General features: G+C 37.2%; 1 protein-coding gene and 1 non-coding gene across 2 annotated transcripts; both read left to right on the plus strand.

The window, feature by feature from the left end:
• The first annotated feature begins 6230 nt into the window (after positions 1 to 6230).
• On the plus strand, positions 6231 to 20061 carry LOC115900319 (putative ankyrin repeat domain-containing protein 30B-like). Its single transcript, XM_030940168.1, has 6 exons — positions 6231 to 6357; positions 9384 to 9447; positions 10163 to 10277; positions 10440 to 10613; positions 15220 to 15326; positions 19953 to 20061. Exons 1-6 carry the CDS (start codon positions 6231 to 6233, stop codon positions 20059 to 20061), a joined length of 696 nt encoding a protein of 231 aa, XP_030796028.1.
• Positions 18586 to 18688, plus strand: LOC115900534. The gene has a single exon (XR_004060218.1). It is a non-coding gene; the product is annotated as a U6 spliceosomal RNA (small nuclear RNA).
• Positions 20062 to 20460: the final 399 nt, after the last annotated feature.

Below are 20460 nucleotides of genomic sequence, written 5' to 3' on the forward strand. Positions count from 1 at the left end.
TGAACTCTTCAGTCGTAGGCACTGAAAACCTATTTCTTCTAAATTACACAATTTGGATTGGTTTTAGGGTTGTAGGTTTTCTTTTGGAGGGGTAGGGGGCTAATTGCTATGTTCTCGTGGATAAACTTTGCCAGTAAAATTCAGGCTTTTGAACAATTTTAATTTTTTGCTTCATAAATTTTGTGAATGCTATTCATTGTAGGACTTGTATTGTCAGGAAGATATCACAGATGGGTTAACATCTCAAGACAAAATAGTCTGCAAATGTTCCTTCCGGGAGATTTTTGGCAAGGGTCTGTCTGTAAAAGTTCCAGGGCGTTAATCTTGGCTCAGGTTCCTAAAAAGCAGTGATTAATTTAACTGGCTTTTAAATATCCCCTTCCACTGATATTTGTTGTCCGCTGCCTACAGTTTAATATGCAGTGTTCTGCAAAACAGCTGCCAGTGCTACAATCAATGAAGCAAAACTTAATATGTATTCACAATCTAAATTAGTATCAATACTTTGACATTCACTGCATTTGTTTTGGGGGAAGGAAAGTATTTCTGGTATGTTTCATTGATCCCCAAACACCTTCCAATCTGGACAGGATGGGGCTGATTCCAGATGGTTTTTCTGAAATTTTATTAAAGTATGTCAGTGTCATTTGTTTAGGTAAAATATGAAAACTCTGCTGAGTAGCAGTGGCATCACTTGGTTCCTGATGCCCATATTCCAGATACCACACATAAAACAGCTAAGGCAATCTTAGCTTTTCTTAGACAACCTTTATCTCAAACTTTCAGACATTCCAGAATTGTCAAAATGTTTACACTGTCTCATTATTTTGAGTTAAAAATCCTGTTCAAGAAAAGAAAATTTTGTATCACTTCCTCAAAAAGAAAATTCATAGCACTTGTCACAAATGGAAGGCAACAATGAGATAATACAAGCCAGGGAGGGGCTTGTATTACAGGGGAAGGTGTAATTAGTCTACCGAGCCAGTTTTACCTAATGAAGGGCATGTGTGTTAGAGAGATTAGCTAAGAGTAGAAATTAAAGCACAGAGGCCGGGTGCGGTGGCTTATGTTTGTAATCTTAGCACTTCAGGAGGTTGAGGCAGGTGGATTACTTGAGGCCAGGAGTTTGAGACCAGCCTGGCCAACATGATGAAGCCCCATCTATACTATAAGTACAAAAATTAATCAGGCATGGTGGCACACGCTTGTAGTCCCAGCTGCTGGGGAGGCTGAGGCAGGAGAATTTCTTGAACCCAGGAGGTGGAAGTTGCAGTGAGCCAAGATCGCACCACTGCACTCCAGCCTGGGTGACAGAGGGGAACTCTGTCTCCAAAGAAAAAGAAGAAAGGAAAGGAAGGAAAGGAAGGAAGGAAGGAAGGAAGGAAGGAAGGAAGGAAGGAAGGAAGGAAGGAAGGAAGGAAGGAAGGAAAAGAAAGAAAGAGAGAGAGAGAGAGAGAAAGAAAAGAAAGAAAGAAAGAAAAGAAAAGAAAGAAGAAGAAGAAAATAAATTTGAGCATAGATCCAAACTGAGACACTGAGACTTCCTCCTTGTAGTAGTCAGGAGTAGGCGATTGAAGTAATTCTGTCCTGTGGGGTTCAGCATCATGCAAGCTCCCCCTGGGCTGTTCTCTGATGCAGAGCACTTGCTCCACACTCTGGGAACCCAGATTAACCAGTCTGCCCTGTCACATAGTTGAAGGAGTTGCATTTATCTTTCTGGCTCCCAATTCCTTTAAAATTATATTTGCTACAGAACCTCCACAAGGCTAAATAAAATAAAATCACATTTGCGACCATCAGAGAACTGAAGGAACTATTAACTGGATGTCCTGGTTTTGCTGAGATTGGGCTGTTGACAGTAGTTCCTGGTTGGCCCCCAGTTACCCATGTCAGTTACCTCTGTTAACATTTCCAAGAATGTTTGTAGGACAATTCTCCACTTGCAAGGTCTTTAAAGTAGAACTCTTTTTTTTTCTTTCTTTCTTTAAGGCAATTGGCCCATTGCCAAAAGGTTTTGCTGTCTTAAAGCTGGAACTATCTTTCTGAGATCGAATTCCAAGGACTCCTCCACAGCTAAGTGAGCTGCCTCACACCAGTGTTAGGTGATGCTTTGTGTGGACGGAACAGAGCATTTTCATCTTGTGTTTAAAGCAATTTGTTGCCTTCGACTCCTCATCACTTTCTATACCAGTCTCCCATTCACGTCCCTAGTAATGTTAGGCAAAAAGAAAAAAGAAAAAAAGAAAGAAGGAAGGAAGGAAAGAAGAAAGGAAGGAAGAAAAGAAAGAAAAGAAAAAGCTGATGGTGAAACCTACAGGTTTAAGGGCTTAAATCTCAAACTTTGTGTTAGGAGTAATGGGAGTGTGCTGAGAGGGCAAGCAATAAAACGGGTCATACCAAAAAGACACATTGCTCTCTCCTAAGCCCTAAACCCACTCCACTCCTGAGGCCAGTGGTCCAAACAGAAAATAACTGGAGAAGACAAGGAGGTCAAAGGATCAGGGAATTAAGCATTACGTGAATTCACCAGCAAGATGTACAGAACGCTTGTGTTTACATTGTTTTTATGGAACTAGCAGAATAAAACTGTTCTATTTTAAAAATGAAAAAAATGTGATAACTTTACTTGTTTGATGTCATATAGACTATGCCAATATAGATAATTAGAGCATATTAATATGAAAGTAAAATTTTTGAATGCTAAAAACCATTGTGCCAACCCATTAAAATATTAGGTCATTAGGAAATCCCTTTATGCCAGAAACGCAAGTGAGAGTCGTCACATTAGGAAATGTTATGCCCAGACCGTTTATTCCCCGAAGAAGACCACCAGAGTCCAGAGTCAAAGCCAAGCGGCAAGGATCTTTAATACAAGTTCGAACTTGGTCCCTCTGTTCCACAGCATTCAAGAGGGCCCCGGACAATGCATGCGCTTGCTTTTTATAGCTCGAGGTAAACAGGACTTGTCAGGTTACAGAGGAACAAGGCATTTCTCTAGGCTACAGCATTACAATTGGTTTACATTTTAAGTTATGCTTTTAGCAGCCTTCTTATTGGTTCCTGCACTTTTACAAACGGTTGTAACCTTATAGGAGCTTCTCCAGGTGTTGTTTTTCTTCTAAAGTTGTGATATATGGAGGAATGTGTTTGTGTCGGGCCCAGGAAGTGGAGGCATACGGGGGGGATGTGATGTGCTCAAGGCTGTGATGTGTTTGTGTCGGGCCCAGGAAGTGGAGGCATATGGGGGGATGTGATGTGCTCAAGGCTGTGATGTGTTGAGGAATGTGTTCTTTCAGAAATTCATTAACACAATAAATTACGTTAACTGAATTAATGAGAATGTCTTGTGTTCATGTTCATAGATAGAAAAGAGATAATGCCAAAATTTTAAACAAAATTATTTTAAATGATTCAATTAGTATGGAATTGGTGCAAAATATTTCTTAAAAACATAAAAATAGATTTGTATCAATGAAAATCAAGACATTACATGATTAGGCAGGGTCAGCATTGTTAAGACATCAAAGATACTTTAATTAATAAGTTGATTTTATGGTTGCATAGTATTCCATGGTGTATATGTACCTTTGCAAGGGTGTGGATGGAGGTGGAGACCATTATCCTTACCAAAGGAATTCAGGAACAGAAAACCAAATACGGCATGTTCTCACTTGTAAGTGGGAGCTAAAGGATGAGAACACATGGACACATAAAGGGACACAACACACACTGGGGCCTGTCGGAGGGTGAAAGGTGGGAGGAGAGAGAGGATCAGGAAAAATAACTACTGGACACTAGGCTTAACACCTGGGTGATGAAATAATCTGTACAATAACCCCGCCCCACTGACAGCCATTTACCTGTGCAACAAACCTGCACATCCTGCACGTGTACCCCTGAGATTAAAATAAAAGTTAAAAAAATAAAGAAAAGAAAATAAGTTGATTTTAACTCCGATATAGATTCCATCTGTGTTGAAGATATAGAAATTTTATTGTAAAGAAAAGCAAACAAATTAAAATACCCATGAAAAGTCTGAAAATAAAAAGAGAGTGACTTCCCTTTTAAAATATTGTAAAGACTTGGAAATTAAAATTGTGTTGTGTTGTTTCATCATTAGTCTGAAAGACCAATGGAATACAACATTGAAAAATGGAATAAAACGTATATGAAAATGTGCAATAAAAGCAGGAGTGTAGAAAGAAGAGACGAAAGCTTGCTGTGTCTCACTGGGCACTGAAGCTCACAGACAGGCAGCAGGCTTTGTCTCTCACCACATGTGCTTCCTGCAAGTCTGGCATTGCCACATGTGCAGGCAGGACATTGAACATTTGAGCAAGAGCATTTGGGGGCTAATATCTGATTAATGTGGCTAATATCTGATTAACGTGACTTTTTCTGCCTCAATATTCATTGCAACCTGTTCTCATAGCCCACAGTATGTTTCCTGCTGAGCTGAGATGTTACTGCCATTAATTAAGCTGTGTTACCTGCACCTTTCCCCTTTCTATGTTTGGGAACCTTGAGAACAGTCACACATGATTGTAGTAATTCTTTAGTTGGTCACTTGCCTGGTGAAAGACTATCGGGGGGCTCCTCTCCACACTGGGCCTGAAGGGGTGGCCTGCCCCTCCACACCTGTGGGTGTTTCTCGTTAGGTGGAACGAGAGACTTGAGAAAAGAAATAAGACACAGAGACAAAGTATAGAGAAAGAAAAGTGGGGCCCAGGGGACCAGCGCTCAGCTTACAGAGGACCCACGCCAGCACGGTCTCTGAGTTCCCTTAGTATTTATTGATAATTATCTTTACCATAAAAAAAGATAAGGGAGTGGCTGGACAATAGGATCATTGTAGGGAGGAAATCAGCAGTAAGACATATGAACAAAAATCCCTGTGACATGAATAAGTTTAAAGGAAAATGCTGTGCCTTGAGATGCATATGCAAACTCTCCATAAACCTTTTAGCAGCATTGCTCCAGCAAGTCCCACCTTATTCCTAAAGGCGGTTTTCTGCCTGCTCAGTAAACAAAGCATACAACCGGGTTTTACACGGAGATGTTCCATTGCCCAGGGACAGGCAGGAGACAAATGCTTTTCTCTTACTTGAGATTAAGAGACTGGTGATGACCTTTACCAGCAAGCAGCCTTTAGGCACTTGTTTAACAAAGCACATCCTGCACAGCCCAAAATCCATTAAACCTTGAGTCACCACAGCACATGTCTCTTGCAAGGACAAGGTTGGGGGTAGGGTCACAGATTAACAGCATCTCAAATACAGAACCAAATGGAGTCTCTTATATCTACTTCTTTCTATACAGACACAGTAACAGGCTGATCTCTCTTTTCCCCACATGGGCCCACAGGGGAAAAAAAGCTTGTGAAGAGTTCTGGGACAGAACACTGCATGGGGATAGTGAGATGGGTCACTTCAAGGTACAATATTCTTAACTTATATCCCAAACTGATCCAGACAGAAAGTTCCACACGCCTTCAGAAAAAGAGGGAGAGAAAAAACATGATTGGAACGTGGAATCATCTTTGGTTGTGAAAAACACTATCTTAGGCCGGGTGCGCTGGCTCAAGCCTGTAATCCCAGCACTTTGGGAGGCTGAGGCAGGCGGATCACGAGGTCAGGAGATGGAGACCATCCTGGCTAACACGGTGAAACCCGTCTCTACTAAAAATACAAAAAATTAGCCGGGCGTGGTGGCGGGCGCCTGTAGTCCCAGCTACTCGGGAGGCTGAGGCAGGAGAACGGCGTGAACCTGGGAAGCGGATCTTGCAGTGAGCTGAGATCGCACCACTGCACTCCAGCCTGGGCGACAGAGCGAGACTCCGTCTCAAAGAAAAAAGAAAGAAAGAAAGGAAAGCACTATCTTCTTCAGAGGATGTGCTAAAATAAAAATTAACAGATGATCTATGTCTGGAATAAAAGTGGTTATTTGTTAACAGATGCTGGTGAGGCTGCAAAGGATACTCCTATTCACTGTCACTGGGAATGTAAATTAGGTCAGCCACTGTGGAAAGCAGTTTGGATATTTCTCGAAAAATGTAACAGAGCTACTAATTGACCCAGCAATCTCATTACTGAGAATATACCCAATAGAAAATACAACATTCTACCAAAAAGACACATGCGAAACTCCACACGCAGCACCTCTATCTAATATAAAAGTTAGCATTATTTTAAAAAGTGTTTATTTGTGAAAAATTTTCACCCATGGTAGGGATGAAGAAGAACATTCTCACTAAGGTCAAGAGGCGCACATCCAAAGGCAGCCCCAGGGACAGGGCTGGGAAAGCCAGCAGCACCAGCGTCCTCGGCACATGCCAGCAGGTGTTGGCTGAAGCAACAGGTGCCCTGGGCAAATGGAAAGGAGTTACTTAGACACAGTTGCTGATTCTTGAATTTCCTATTTTTCCCAAGATGTCTTTATCATTTTCTTACCCTCCTGTCTATGTTTAGACACATGGCCCTCAGAGGTGACTTGTTGGCCGCAGAATGAGGAATTCATCACTGTCCTTTGGTCAAGGTAGAGGGAGTTATGTAATTCCATAAACTTTCCATATCTGATGACAGCAATCAAAAAAGAACTGAACTGATGGAAAAGATACATTATATTCAGGAATAGGAAAACTCAATATCGTCAGGATGTCAATTCTTCCCAAGGTACAGATTCAATGCACTTCTAATCAAAATGGAAGCAAATTATTTCATGAACATAGAAAAAGTAATTCTAAAACTTACATGGAGAAGAAAAAGACCTTGAATAGATAACACGATATTGAAGGAGAGCAAAGCTGGAGGAAAGACAGGCACTACTCAACTTCAAGACTTACTGTAAAGCTACGGTGATCAAGGCAGTATCATATTGATGAAAGAATAGACGGGTTAATGAAACAAGGCGGAGAGTTTAGAAATAGAGACACATCAATGTATTTAATTAATCTTTGATGAAAAAGCAAAGGCAACATGATGAAACAAAGATTGGTTTCTTCAGAAAGTGGTGCTGGAACAACTGAATATCCACATGTAAAAAAAATGAATCAGATCTTACTCCCTCACCAAAATTAAGTCAAAATGAATCACAGACCTAAATGTCAAATACAAAACTATAAAACTTCTGGAAAATAACAGGAGAAAATCTAGACTCTCTTGGGTTTGATGATCTCTAGAAAAAAAAATGCCAACGTTACAGTGTATAAAAGAAATAAGTTCCTGATGGAATATAGATTAAAAAATTTTAATTTTGTATAAAATGAGAAAAATACCAGAAGAAAACATAAATGCCTATTTACACAGACACATTTTTATGTTAACAAAACCTTTCTAAGATGCTCAGAAACAAGCATTGTGAAGGTTAATTTAGCAAAACAAAAAAACAAATCACCCTGCATATGAGAAAAAATAAAAGGCAGCATACTGGTAAAATATTTACTATACATGTATGTGCGTGTGTGTATACATATTAGATTTAAACATCTTTATTTTATACAGAATTCACTCAAATCAACGAAAAACCCTCTAATTTAAAATTGGGCAATTTAAATCAGAGATCTAAATTGCAGATCTAAAAAAAGTACTTTGCCTCTAATTTAAAATTGGGCAAAGTCCTTTTTTAAGATCTGCAAGTGACCTATGCACACAGGAAACAGTATTTAGTGTTCCTGGTTAGAGAAGGCATTTAAGTTAAAAGAGGAATCAAATACTGTTTTCTATCCACAAAGTTTGTGAGGATAAAGAGCAGTGATATTTATATTGCTGCTTAAAGTTTAAGCTGCAGATGACTTTTCGAATAGACAGTTTGGTGGTAAGTACCATATTAAAAAAAATGTATATGCCCATTAGTGATCAATTCTATTACACTAAAAGATTTTTAGAAAATAAGGAAACATACACGCAATTTCTTTTCTGAGCACTGCTTAAAATATCAACATATTAAGAAGAATCCATATAATGGCTTTTATAAATACATTTCCGTGAATTTATAGCATGGGGTAATATGTGACCACTGAAGGTAGAAATATATGCAGAAGTATGTTGACTTTTGAAAATGCATTTTGGTGTACCAAGTGAGGGTAAAGTTCAGTTTGTTTATACATACAGACAATAGTCTTGTGTTATCTGAAATTATGTACAAAATATGATAAAATTTGTTATTTGAGGGCATTTGTTGTAACTTAAAATGTTTTTCCTATTTATTCTCTTTGATTTCTGCATTGAGCATGTGCAATATTATTAGTAAAAGTTCATTATTAATGAAATAATTTTTGAGAAGAGAAGGAATATGAATTTTGCCCAGATAAAAACAATTTTTCACTTTCTATATTTTAATTTTTATTTTTTTGTGGATTAGTATGTTCTGTGAACTTTTAGCATCTTCAGAAGAGAATCTTTTTATCTGTGCTTGTTGATTTACATATACATTTTATTAGAAACGTATTTTTATTATATCTAGATTTATTATATATATGTCAATAATTACAGATTAATCATTTTAGTGTAGTTTTATTATTCGGAAAATAAAGTAGCAAATATAAGTGCTTTATTTATAGCAGTTTTTTAAGATATTGAACTTCCCAACTGTATTTATCCATTCTTTGAATCCATTTATCACATGTAAGTTGAATGCCTATTATGTAGAAGGCACATTCTATTAACTCTCAGGACCCTTTCATCCTTAAAAATTCCACATTTACCTGCTCAGCCTGAGCAATGTGAGAGACTTAAAATTGGAGTAATAGGACTGAATCTCAATTGAAGCTTTTCCTCGCATCTTTCAAACAAAAACACTTCCGAAGTGAGAAACTAGTAAGAGATAACTACTAACCACAATTTTGGAAATTTATAACAGCTTTAAATAGTAATATTAATCATTAGAAATACCTAATTTACATGTATTCCCTCCATAAATCTAAATATGAATTAATATACATTCTGTAAATCTAAATACAAAGTAAAATGAGTCATACCTATTCATTTGAATCCCAAGTTTTTTTTGGCTTGAAGTTTTTAAAATATTAAAGGAGTACTTTGTTTTAACTTTTTTTTTTTTTTTTTGGAGACAGAATCTCACTCTGTCTCCCAGGCTGCAGTGCGGTGGCGCGATCTCCACTCACTGCAAGCTCCGCCTCCCGGGTTCACGCCGTTCTCCTGCCTCAGCCTCCCGAGTAGCTGGGACTACAGGCGCCCACCACCGTGACCGGATAATTTTTGTATTTTTAGTAGAGACGGGGTTTCACCGTGTTAGCCAGGATGGTCTCGATCTCCTGACCTCGCGATCCACCCGTCTTGGCCTCCCAAAGTGCTGGGATTACAGGTGTGAGCCACCGCGCCCGGCCAACAATTTTTTGTTTTTATTTCAACTCTCCTTTTGCGTAGCACTCTTAAAAGCTAAAATTTCTTTCAGTGTTAATCCTGTGACTAGGACTGCCATCGACCTGTTGTATGTACCATATTCCACTTCATGGAAGGCACCGTGAATTGTGTGATGCCTCCTTATTTTATGTACCAATAAAAGATTGTTTAAATTTTTGCCAAATACAGTTCTAATAAATAATGAATTGTAAGTGGCATTTCAATGCCAGAGATGTTAAAATATGAGAAATTGAGCATCCTAGAACCGTTAAAATACAGTGTTATCTCTAACCTTTAAAACACACCACAAAGTAGGCATAATTGTATTATATTACTTAAAATGTTGTCTTTGTTAAGTAGAAGTAATAATTATAATATCTAACAATTACTGAGCTGTTACATTTGCTAAAAACTCTTCAAAATACTTTGCATAGATTCTCATTGAGGCATCACAGTGATGTTCTGTGAGATAACTGCTGTATTCATCTTCACTTTATTGATGAGAAAATTGAGGCACAGAGAGGTTAAGTGATAGCTAGTAAGTGAAAGATCTTAAAGTAATATTCAAGTCCAAGTTGAACTGAATCCAAAGGCCAAGCTCTTTCTATTCAAATAGGCCACTCTTTCATTAATGTCGTGAGTAATAAGAGCAAATGAATATTGTACTTTCTTCAGGAGATTATTAAATATTTGTTTTGAAGGCAGATAAAGAGCATGGTATTTAATGTTTACAATTACATAAATCATTGTATGTTTTGAGACAGTGGACTGAACTTTCCTAAAACGTCCTCTCACTCTCGTAGGACTACTCTACACTGGGCCTGTGCCAACGGCCACGCGGAATTAGTAACACTTCTGGCAGACAGAAATTGTCAGCTTGACATCCACGACAGTGAAAACAGGACACCTCCAATGAAGGTAAGTTGTAGCCAGTTCTTTCCGCAGGAGATGCATTTGGTTTACATACATGGAATAAAAATGAATTTATCTCATTGAAATACAACTAGTTTGTGAAACCTGTGGAATATTTATTTTGATTTCCTAAAATTTATAATTTACTTCTTGCTTTAATACTGACAGGCTCTACAATGCTGGAGAGAGGCTTGTGCAAATATTCTGGTAGATTCTGGTCCCAATGTGAATATTGTAGATGTGTATGGCAACACGGCTCTCCATTATGCTGTTTATAGTGAGAATCTGTCAATGGTGGCGAAACTGCTGTCCCGTGGTGCAGACATCGAAGTGAAAAACAAGGTAGACATTAATCAATGTTATTTTCAAAATATTTGAAATCCATTTGTTTTAACATTAACATATGTAAGTTTTTTTTATATTTGGAAGCTCAAACATTCCTTGAATGAAACCAGTTTGAAAGAACTTAATTGTCTAAGATTTTACTTTAAATATTAATCTTTTTACAAGAACTATTAGAGAGCATAGTTTTTCTGTGCATTTATGATAAATATTTGAATTTGTTAAAGGTAAAACTTTTTCAAATATTTTTCCCCCCGCCAAGTTTTCTTTTTCTTTCCAATTTGTGTAAAACTACAAGAAAGCAAAATTTGCCCGCATAAATTGAGTCACCATGTAAAATTTAGGATTTATGCAGAAATCTGGATTTCCTCTTAAAGGATAAAACCTGGTGTCTCTTGAGCCCATATGACTGTTTGGTATGCTCTGAAGAGGCTCTAGCTTTACATAAAGCATGTGTTTCCGGTTTGCTACTGCGCCCACCTGGGCACATCACTTACTCAACGTACCTCTTTTGTCAACATTTCAGTTATCAATTCCTCTCTCATAGATTATTTTGGTAAAGATTTCAAGGTATTCAAGACAGTTGATAGGTGTTTATATTTTACATTAATTCATTAATAAAGGGGTTGATTTCTAGAATTTATAAGATTTTTTAAACGATTTTTCTTTAAATAAACCATAAATTGAGGCAATAATTAATAGCCTACCAACCAAAAAAAGTCCAGGACCAGACGGATTCACAGCCGAATTCTACCAGAGGTACAAGGAGGAGTTGGTACCATTCCTTCTGAAACTATTCCAATCAATAGAAAAAGAGGGAATCCTCCCTAACTCATTTTATGAGGCCAACATCATCCTGATGCCAAAGCCTGGCAGAGATACAACAAGAAAAGAGAATTTTAGACCAATATCCCTGATGAACATCGATCAAAAATCCTCAATACAATACTGGCAAACTGAATCCAGCAGCACATCAAAAAACTTATCCACCATGATCAAGTGGGCTTCATTCCTGGGATGCAAGGCTGGTTCAACATTCGCAAATCAATAAACATAATCCAGCATATAAACAGAACCAAAGACAAAAACCACATGATTATCTCAATAGATGCAGAAAAGGCCTTTGACAAAATTCAACAGCCCTTCATGCTAAAAACGCTCAATTAATTCGGTGTTGATGGAACGTATCTCAAAATAATAAGAACTATTTATGACAAACCCACAGCCAATATCATACTGAATGGGCAAAAACTGGAAGCATTCCCTTTGAAAAATGGCACAAGACAGGGATGCCCTCTCTCACCACTCCTATTCAACATAGTGTTGGAAGTTCTGGCTAGGGCAATCAGGCAGAGAAAGAAATAAAGGGTATTCAGTTAGGAAAAGAAGAAGTCAAATTCTCCCTGTTTGCAGATGACATGATTGTATATTTAGAAAACCCCATCATCTCAGCCCAAAATCTCCTTAAGCTGATAAGCAACTTCAGCAAAGTCTCAGGATACAAAATCAATGTGCAGAAATCACAAGCATTCTTATACACCAGTAACAGACAAACAGAGAGCCAAATCATGAATGAACTTCCATTCACAATTGCTTCAAAGAGAATAAAATACCTAGGAATCCATCTTACAAGGGATGTAAAGGACCTCTTCAAGGAGAACTACAAACCACTGCTCAGTGAAATCAAAGAGGACACAAACAAATGGAAGAACATACCATGCTCATGGATAGGAAGAATCAATATTGTGAAAATGGCCATACTGCCCAAGGTAATTTATAGCTTCAATACCATCCCCATCAAGCTACCAATGAGTTTCCTCACAGAATTGGAAAAAACGGCTTTAAAGTTCATATGGAACCAAAAAAGAGCCCACATTGCCAAGACAATCCTGAGTCAAAAGAACAAAGCTGGAGGCATCACGCTACCTGACTTCAAACTATAATACAAGGCTACAGTAACCAAAACAGCATGGTACTGGTACCAAAACAGAGATATAGACCAATGGAACAGAACAGAGCCCTCAGAAGTAATACCACACATCTACAGCCATCTGATCTTTGACAAACCTGAGAGAAACAAGAAATGGGGAAAGGATTCCCTATTTAATAAATGGTGCTGGGAAAATTGGCTAGCCATAAGTAGAAAGCTGAAACTGGATCCTTTCCTTACTCCTTACACGAAAATTAATTCAACATGGATTAGAGACCTAAATGTTAGACCTAATACCATAAAAACCCTAAAAGAAAACCTAGGTAATATCATTCAGAACATAGGCATGGTGAAGGACTTCATGTCTAAAACACCAAAAGCAACGGCAACAAAAGCCAAAACTGACAAATGGGATCTAATTAAACTAAAGAGCTTCTGCACAGCAAAAGAAACTACCATCAGAGTGAACAGGCAACCTACAGAATGGGAGAAAATTTTTGCAATCTACTCATCTGACAAAGGGCTAATATCCAGAACCTACAAAGAACTCAAACAAATTTACAAGAAAAAAAATCACCCCATCAAAAAGTGGGCAAAGGATATGAACAGACATTTCTCAAAAGAAGACATGCATGCAGCCAATAGACACATGAAAAAATGCTTGTCATCACTGGCCATCAGAGAAATGCAAATCAAAACCACAATGAGATACCATCTCACACCAGTTAGAATGGCAATCATTAAAAAGTCAGGAAACAACAGGTGCTGGAGAAGATGTGGAGAAATAGGAACACTTTTACACTGTTGGTGGGATTGTAAACTAGTTCAACCATTATGGAAAACAGTATGGCGATTCCTCAAGGATCTAGAACTAGAAACACCATATGACCCAGCCATCCCATTACTGGGGATATACCCAAAGGATTATAAATCATGCTGCTATAAAGACACATGCACATGTATGTTTATTGCAGCACTATTCACAACAGCAAAGACTTGGAATCAACCCCAATGTCCATCAGTGACAGACTGGATTAAGAAAATGTGGCACATATACACCATGGAATACTATGCAGCCATAAAAAAGGATGAGTTTGTGTCCTTCATAGGGACATGGATGCAGCTGGAAACCATCATTCTCAGCAAACTATCGCAAAAACAGAAAACCAAATACTGCATGTTCTCACTCATAGGTGGGAATTGAACAATGAGATCACTTGGACTCGGGAAGGGGAACATCACACACCGGGGCCTATTATGGGGAGGGGGTAGTGGGGAGGGATGGCATTGGGAGTCATACCTGATGTAAATGACGAGTTGGTGGGTGCTGACAAGTTGATGGGTGCAGCACACCAACATGGCACAAGTATACATATGTAACAAACCTGCATGTTGTGCACATGTACCCTAGAACTTAAAGTATAATTAAAAAATTAATTAATTAAATAAAAAATAAAACCTAAAAAGAAAGAAAAATAAAAAAAAAAAATAAAAAAACCATAAGTAATCATCTTCTATTAGAATGCCTTTAAGCCTTTTTAGATTCATCATGGTTATATTTGAATAGGTTATGCCTATTGCAGAAAGTATATCTTTTTCCTCAGAATCGTCCCTTAATATTCAAGTGATTTTTGTGGCTTCTATTATGCTAATCCATATAGATGAGTTAGAACTTTTATTAATAAGCCATTTTATTTGTATTTCGGATATTTTGCCATAAATTAAGCAGCAATTACAATAGAAACCAGAGTCAAAATGGATTATTGCATTTTAAGAAGTAGATATGCATTAGGGTCTTAGTATTATCGTTATAATTGAGAATAAACTTTTATACTGAATTTCTTGTAGTTGAGATAAAATTCTATTGTCTTGTAATAAGAGAAACCCCATGGACCACTTATAATAAGCAATCAAATTCATTTGAGGCCAACCTCTTTAAATTTAGAGCCCACTTCCTTAGTGACCCACGCAGAGCAGGAGTGCCTGACATTGGCGTCTGGGATCTTGGGATTGTTGATAGAAGAGAATCAGTGAGTTTGTATCACCCAGAGGAAACCTCCATTTTTCTTGGGAAGTTTTCAAAACTGTATCCCTGAAATTCTAATTTGTCAAATATTAATGTCTGCCACAAAAACATATTGTCAAATAAGGATTAGGCAAAGTTCAAGTCATTTCTTGGATAGTGGACTTTTGATTCACAGTTTTATAATATTTCTTGAACATAGATAATGGTGGAATCTGTTGGGGTACAGTGCTTCTGGTAAGGTAGTTATTCTTTGGAATATAGTTTAAGAAACACTACTCTAGAGGTAATACTTTAGATTACAAACTTAATAAAAAAACAAAGTTCTTACTACTATGTCTTAGGATTTAAGGATATAGAGATAAAAGATATAGCCCCTGCCCTCAAGAAGCTCTTGCTTTAGCTGGGAAACAATAAAACTATTACAATATAAAGATTTTTGGAGATAACCAGAGTTAATGTGGTGATGCAGAGGCTGAATCTTTCCAAGGGAAGGTGCAGTGCATGGGAAAGCACAGAAAAGGGAGAAGGGGCTGCTACTGATTTACTTTCTATTTGATGTGTTTAAGTTCATAGGATATTATACAAGGGATTCAGTTCAGTTGAAAAATATGTAATTTCATGAATTATAAATTGTTTTTGCTGTTTTACAGGCTGGCCTCACACCACTTTTACTGGCCATAACAAAAAGAAGTGAGGAAATTGTGGAATTTTTAGTGACAAAAAATGCAAATGCAAATGCAGTTGGTAAGTGTAAATGGTATAGGAGTTCTTTGTTTATTAAAAAACATTGAGTAGTGTTCTAGAGTAATAACACTCAAGTCAGAAATATTAATAACATTTACTTAAAATTATTAGATTATAGTGAAAACTATCAACACAAATTATCAGAAAGAAATGCAATTATTTGGATTGGTCAACATAAAGAACAGTATATAGTAGGATTTATCTTCTTTTATGATACTGACTGATTCTTACATGTAATCTGATGTTTTTGGTTGCATTATCTTCTATTAGCTAAAGTGGTTCTGTATTAGTTTTAAGAAGTATGAACTTTTTTAGTTTACTTTATAATTCAATATTGAATGATTAACACATTTATAGTATTTTTCTAACTTCTGTTTTTTATACACTTTTTAAAAATGCAACATTTGCTGGGCACGGTAGCTCTCGCCTGTTATCCCAGCACCTTGGGAGGCCAAGGTGGTTGGAACACTTGAGGCCAGGAGTTCAAGACCAGCCTAGCCAACATGATAAAACCCAATCTCCACTAAAAATACAAAAATTAGCCAGGCATGGTGCTACATGCCTGTAGTTCTAGCTACTCGGGAGGCTGAGGCACAAAAATCACTAGAAGCAGGGAGGCAGAGGTTGAAGTGAGCTAAGATCGTGCCACCGCACTCCAGCCTAGGTAACAGAGCAAGACTCTGTCCCACAAAAAAGAAAGCAATATTAATAAGAATTAGGAATTTAAAATCATTTTGTCTTTAGGATGACAGTTCGCTTTAAGTTGTTTTCTTTGAAGGATATTAATTTTAGGTTATCCCTATGTGACTATTAATTGCTATCATCAGATACTGTGAATTTATCATTTTTTTCCTTTTTTATTCATAGTGTATTATTATTTCTAATTTGTATAGGTAGAGGGAAGAAAGATATCTTTAATTTGATGAACATTTGAGTTAATTAAGATAATCCAGCCGGGCGCGGTGGCTCACGCCTGTAATCCCAGCACTTTGGGAGGCCAAGGCAGGTGGATCACCTGAGGTCAGGAGTTCAAGACCAGCCTGGCTAACATGGTAAAACCCGTTTCTACTAAAAATACAAAAATTAGCCAAGTGTGGCGGCGGGTGCCAGTAATCCCAGCTACTCGGGAGGCTGAGGCAGGAGAATCGCTCAAACCCGGGAGATGGAGGTTGCAGTGAGCTGAGATTGTGCCACTGCACTCCAGCTTGTGCAATAAGAGCAAAACTCCATTTAAAAAAAAAAAAAAGATAAGCCATAGGTGAGTGATAAAAACAGGCTTCTGATTCACACAAGACTGGGTTTAATTTCCAGCTTCCTCACTTTATATGTGTGCCTTTACAAACAGTACTGAATACCAAGTATGATTTTCTATATGAAAACGAGAATAATAATATGTCCTTTAAGGACAGTTGTGTGGAAGTAACATTATGAATATCAACAGCATTTAATTCAGTGTCTCATACGTTCTTATCAGCATCATTAACTGAACTTACTATGACTACCACTGCTATCATTACTCCTAATATTGTTTTAAGCCTTAAGATTGCTCTCTTTTGACCTCTAGCTGATTTTGAAGTACAAAATGTTATATCAGACTAAGGAAGAAATAGAGAATTCTTCACTTAAATCTTTGCCTCTTTAAGATTCGTGAACAAAGTGTATTTTCTTGTCCCTCAAAGGAGCTTGTGTTAGCCACTTCTGATATGCCATATGCCAGTGGGACATGGGTCTTTTTGCCCCTTCCTTTTAGCCTGAGTGGTGATTTACAAGGATAAACACTTGAGCACTCAATATACTTATGTTTGTTAGTACATGTAAATGGTTAATTCTACACTGACAGGCACATACTAAATTGGTTCTGTTCCTAATAATGAAGTTATCTCTGTTATTTTAGCACAGCCCTCATGCTTGCCGTATGTCATGGATCATCAGAGATAGTCGGCATTCTTCTTCAGCAAAATATTGACATCTGTGCTGGAGATGTGTGTGGAATGACTGCAGAAGGTTATGCTGTTGCTAGTAGATTTAATCCGTAAGAGTTTATATTTGAAGGCTAGGTGAGATTTTACAGTTTGTTTCAGGTAATTTTTGAATGACAGTGAGTTAGTTCACTTAATCAGCCAGAAACTAGGCAAAAAGCCAGACTAGTTAGAAGGAGTAACGGATCCAGGATTCTTTATCTTAGGACTTTCAATAACTTTGTCCCTAGGGTTGTTACTGTTATCTACTTGATTCGAAATATAACCCCTATGTGAGGGATAAACATAGTGTCACGATTTTGATTTTTCTAATTAGTTATTTCGGTCTTGAAATGTCCACTTTAGCAGAAAACCTGATAGTGTCCCCGGGGGCTGTCTTCCATACCTTCATCCCTGAATTTTTAAAAAGAATCTAAGGGGTTCCCTAAGTCCAAGGAAGACATTCCTTTTTTTTAAGTCAGAAAGACTGGAGGGGTGGAAATGGCCATTCTCTTCATTTTGTTGTTTCCATTGATTCTGTTGCTGCATTGTTGCCATTGAAACTGCTCCTGCAGGCTGGTAATGATTGACCTTTGCCACCAGGATGCCCTTACTAATACAGATCCCTCAGTCTTCATGGTGATCCACATGTAGACTTCAAAGTTTTTACATTTTTTTAAAGTTCACATACGTATTCTCGGCCATTGTTTCCAAGGTACCAGCACCCTGCTCTGGCAGCTAGGAGTTTTAGCTTTAGCCACACACATAGGGAGCAAATGGACCCTTCTCCTCACACTCAAAACCTGATGTGAAACCCACATCTTAGCCTGGACTTGGCCTAGACCTTCATGGAAGTTATCCTTTGAGTGGTTTTTTTCTATTTTCTCTAGCAAATATTAGTTGTGATAGTTGGAAACTGTAAGTCAGGTTGAAATAATGTTACAGGAAGAAATTAGAGATCCCTTTTTATTTTGTTACCAGATCTACATCCCTGGCCCTTTATATCCTGTGAGGCACCATTTTGTAAGTGGTGGAAGGTCTCATCTTATTCTGGAAGATCCCATGTCATCTTTCTCAAACTGTAGTGGGTTCCAACTTGTGCTTGTCCCTCAAGTGATTCCTTTTTCCTAAAAGAAAAAATCTCCCATGCTGCTTGCCTCTCTACCTTGAGTTTTAAAATCTTTTCAAATTCTGCATCACCACGAAGCCATTCAATAGACTTCACAAAATCCCAAGTAAATTGGTTAGATTTAGCAGAGGCTAAGCCTCATCCACGACTGATCAGTCTTCAGGTATGGAAGTAGGGATTTGCACTGGCTTCAGTGGTCCATATAGTAAAACTGAAACAACATCGAGAAAATCAACATGGTCCCTGCACAAGGATGACACACAGATCTATGAAGTGTTGCATATTTCTTGCAGTTTCCAAAAGGACATTTGACTGTTTTCTAACTAACTCCAAGGAAATGGTGTGAGTCAAAGCAAGATGGGTGTCACCCAGTATTTCAATTATGATTTTCATACAAGAAATATTGATGTAAGGTGATGTATGAAATGAGATGTGGTGAGTAACACATAGGATCTTGTGTGCAATATGCTGTTAGTGCATCTCAGAAATGAGAAAATACCAACTTGCATCTTCTTTGTGGAACTTACAAAAAATGAAGGTAGGGTTTTGTCTTCCACAGCAGCTGGAAATGAGCATAGTGACTAAGCATCATTCTAGCAAAGATTTGTTGATTCAGAGTTTCAGGAGGTAGATAAAGAGTAGCAATAGTCCAAGCCAGACGCTGACATCTATTAGTTTTCTGTCCTTGGTGTGATTGATGCGCTCAGTAATAGAGGATAATCAGGTTATCCAATTTAATGAATTAATATATTTATAAATAAATTTCTTTACAAATTATAAAATAGCTTAGATGCCTTGAATTACAAGCCACAAAGAATAGAACATCTAATAATCAAAAGTAGGAATTAATAACAGAAAACTGCAACATTTGAACATTATGACCTATGAAGAAACACTTCTAAAAAAATTTATTTGTGTTTTGTAGAGATAAGGTCTCCCTATGTTGCCCAGGCTGGTCTTGAACTTCTGGGCTCAAGCAATCCTCCTGTCTCAGCATCCCAAAGTGCTTGCATCACAGGCATGAGCCACTGCACGAGGCTAATACACTGGATTTTATTGGGAATTTTAAAATAACTTCAGCAATAAGGTTCGAGAACAAATTATTTCATTCCTTCACTATTTACTTTAGCATTTAAAAATGTTATCTTGTTAAATCTTTATAATAACCTAGTGAAATAAGGTTCTAAAATTCTCATTTTTAGAAGATGTCGAGCCTAAGAGAAGCAACTTGTTCCAGAAAAAATACCTATTGGTTACTGCGCTAGGACTTATTCTGAGTTAAGGACATTTTCCATTATGCCAAGCTAACTGTAGTTAATTTACTGAGTTACCCTGCCCTGAATTCATGAGTGTTTCATCTTACTTTCTTTCTTCTTTAATTAGCAGCTTAATAAGTTCCTAGAGCTTACAAACTTAAAGTCTCTGGAATAAGTAATATTCTGATGTTAGCTCTGATATTGTCTGAAATATTCTAAGAACTTAATACATTTGGTAAATGTTTTCTATATCAGTGTTAAAATAGTAATTCTATTTATTACATTTTTATACATAGCATTCATCAACAACTTTTGGAATATAAACAAAAGATAACTAAAAATCCTCAAAATAGCAATCCAGGGAAGACTTCTGATAGTAAACTACTCTTGGTGGTGCTACCATAAGGTTATGGAAATGTTGATCACACAACAGCAATCCAAAAAGCAATGTGGAAATAGGATGTGTTTACATATATACATGTGTGTGTGTGCATATATATATATATATAGCTTTGATTTAATTTTTTAGTTTATTATTCAGAATTAGTTAAGAATTTAGTTGTAGGTAGTTTATAATCTCAGAAAATATTACCCGAAAAAAAATTTTTTAAATTATGGTCCCTAAAATTTTATATAATATTTTTGTATAAATAAGTAAAACAATTTTTAAGTTTGTATATTGCATGTTTCCTCAATTGTCACAACAACTTAGGTTTGTTATAAAATTTATAACCCTTGGTGTGATTGATGAGCTCAGTAATAGGGGATAATCAGGTTATCCAATCTAATGAATTAATATTTTTA

The sequence above is a fragment of the Rhinopithecus roxellana genome, chromosome 11 (assembly GCF_007565055.1).
Source record: "Rhinopithecus roxellana isolate Shanxi Qingling chromosome 11, ASM756505v1, whole genome shotgun sequence".
Classification (NCBI taxonomy): domain Eukaryota; kingdom Metazoa; phylum Chordata; class Mammalia; order Primates; family Cercopithecidae; genus Rhinopithecus; species Rhinopithecus roxellana.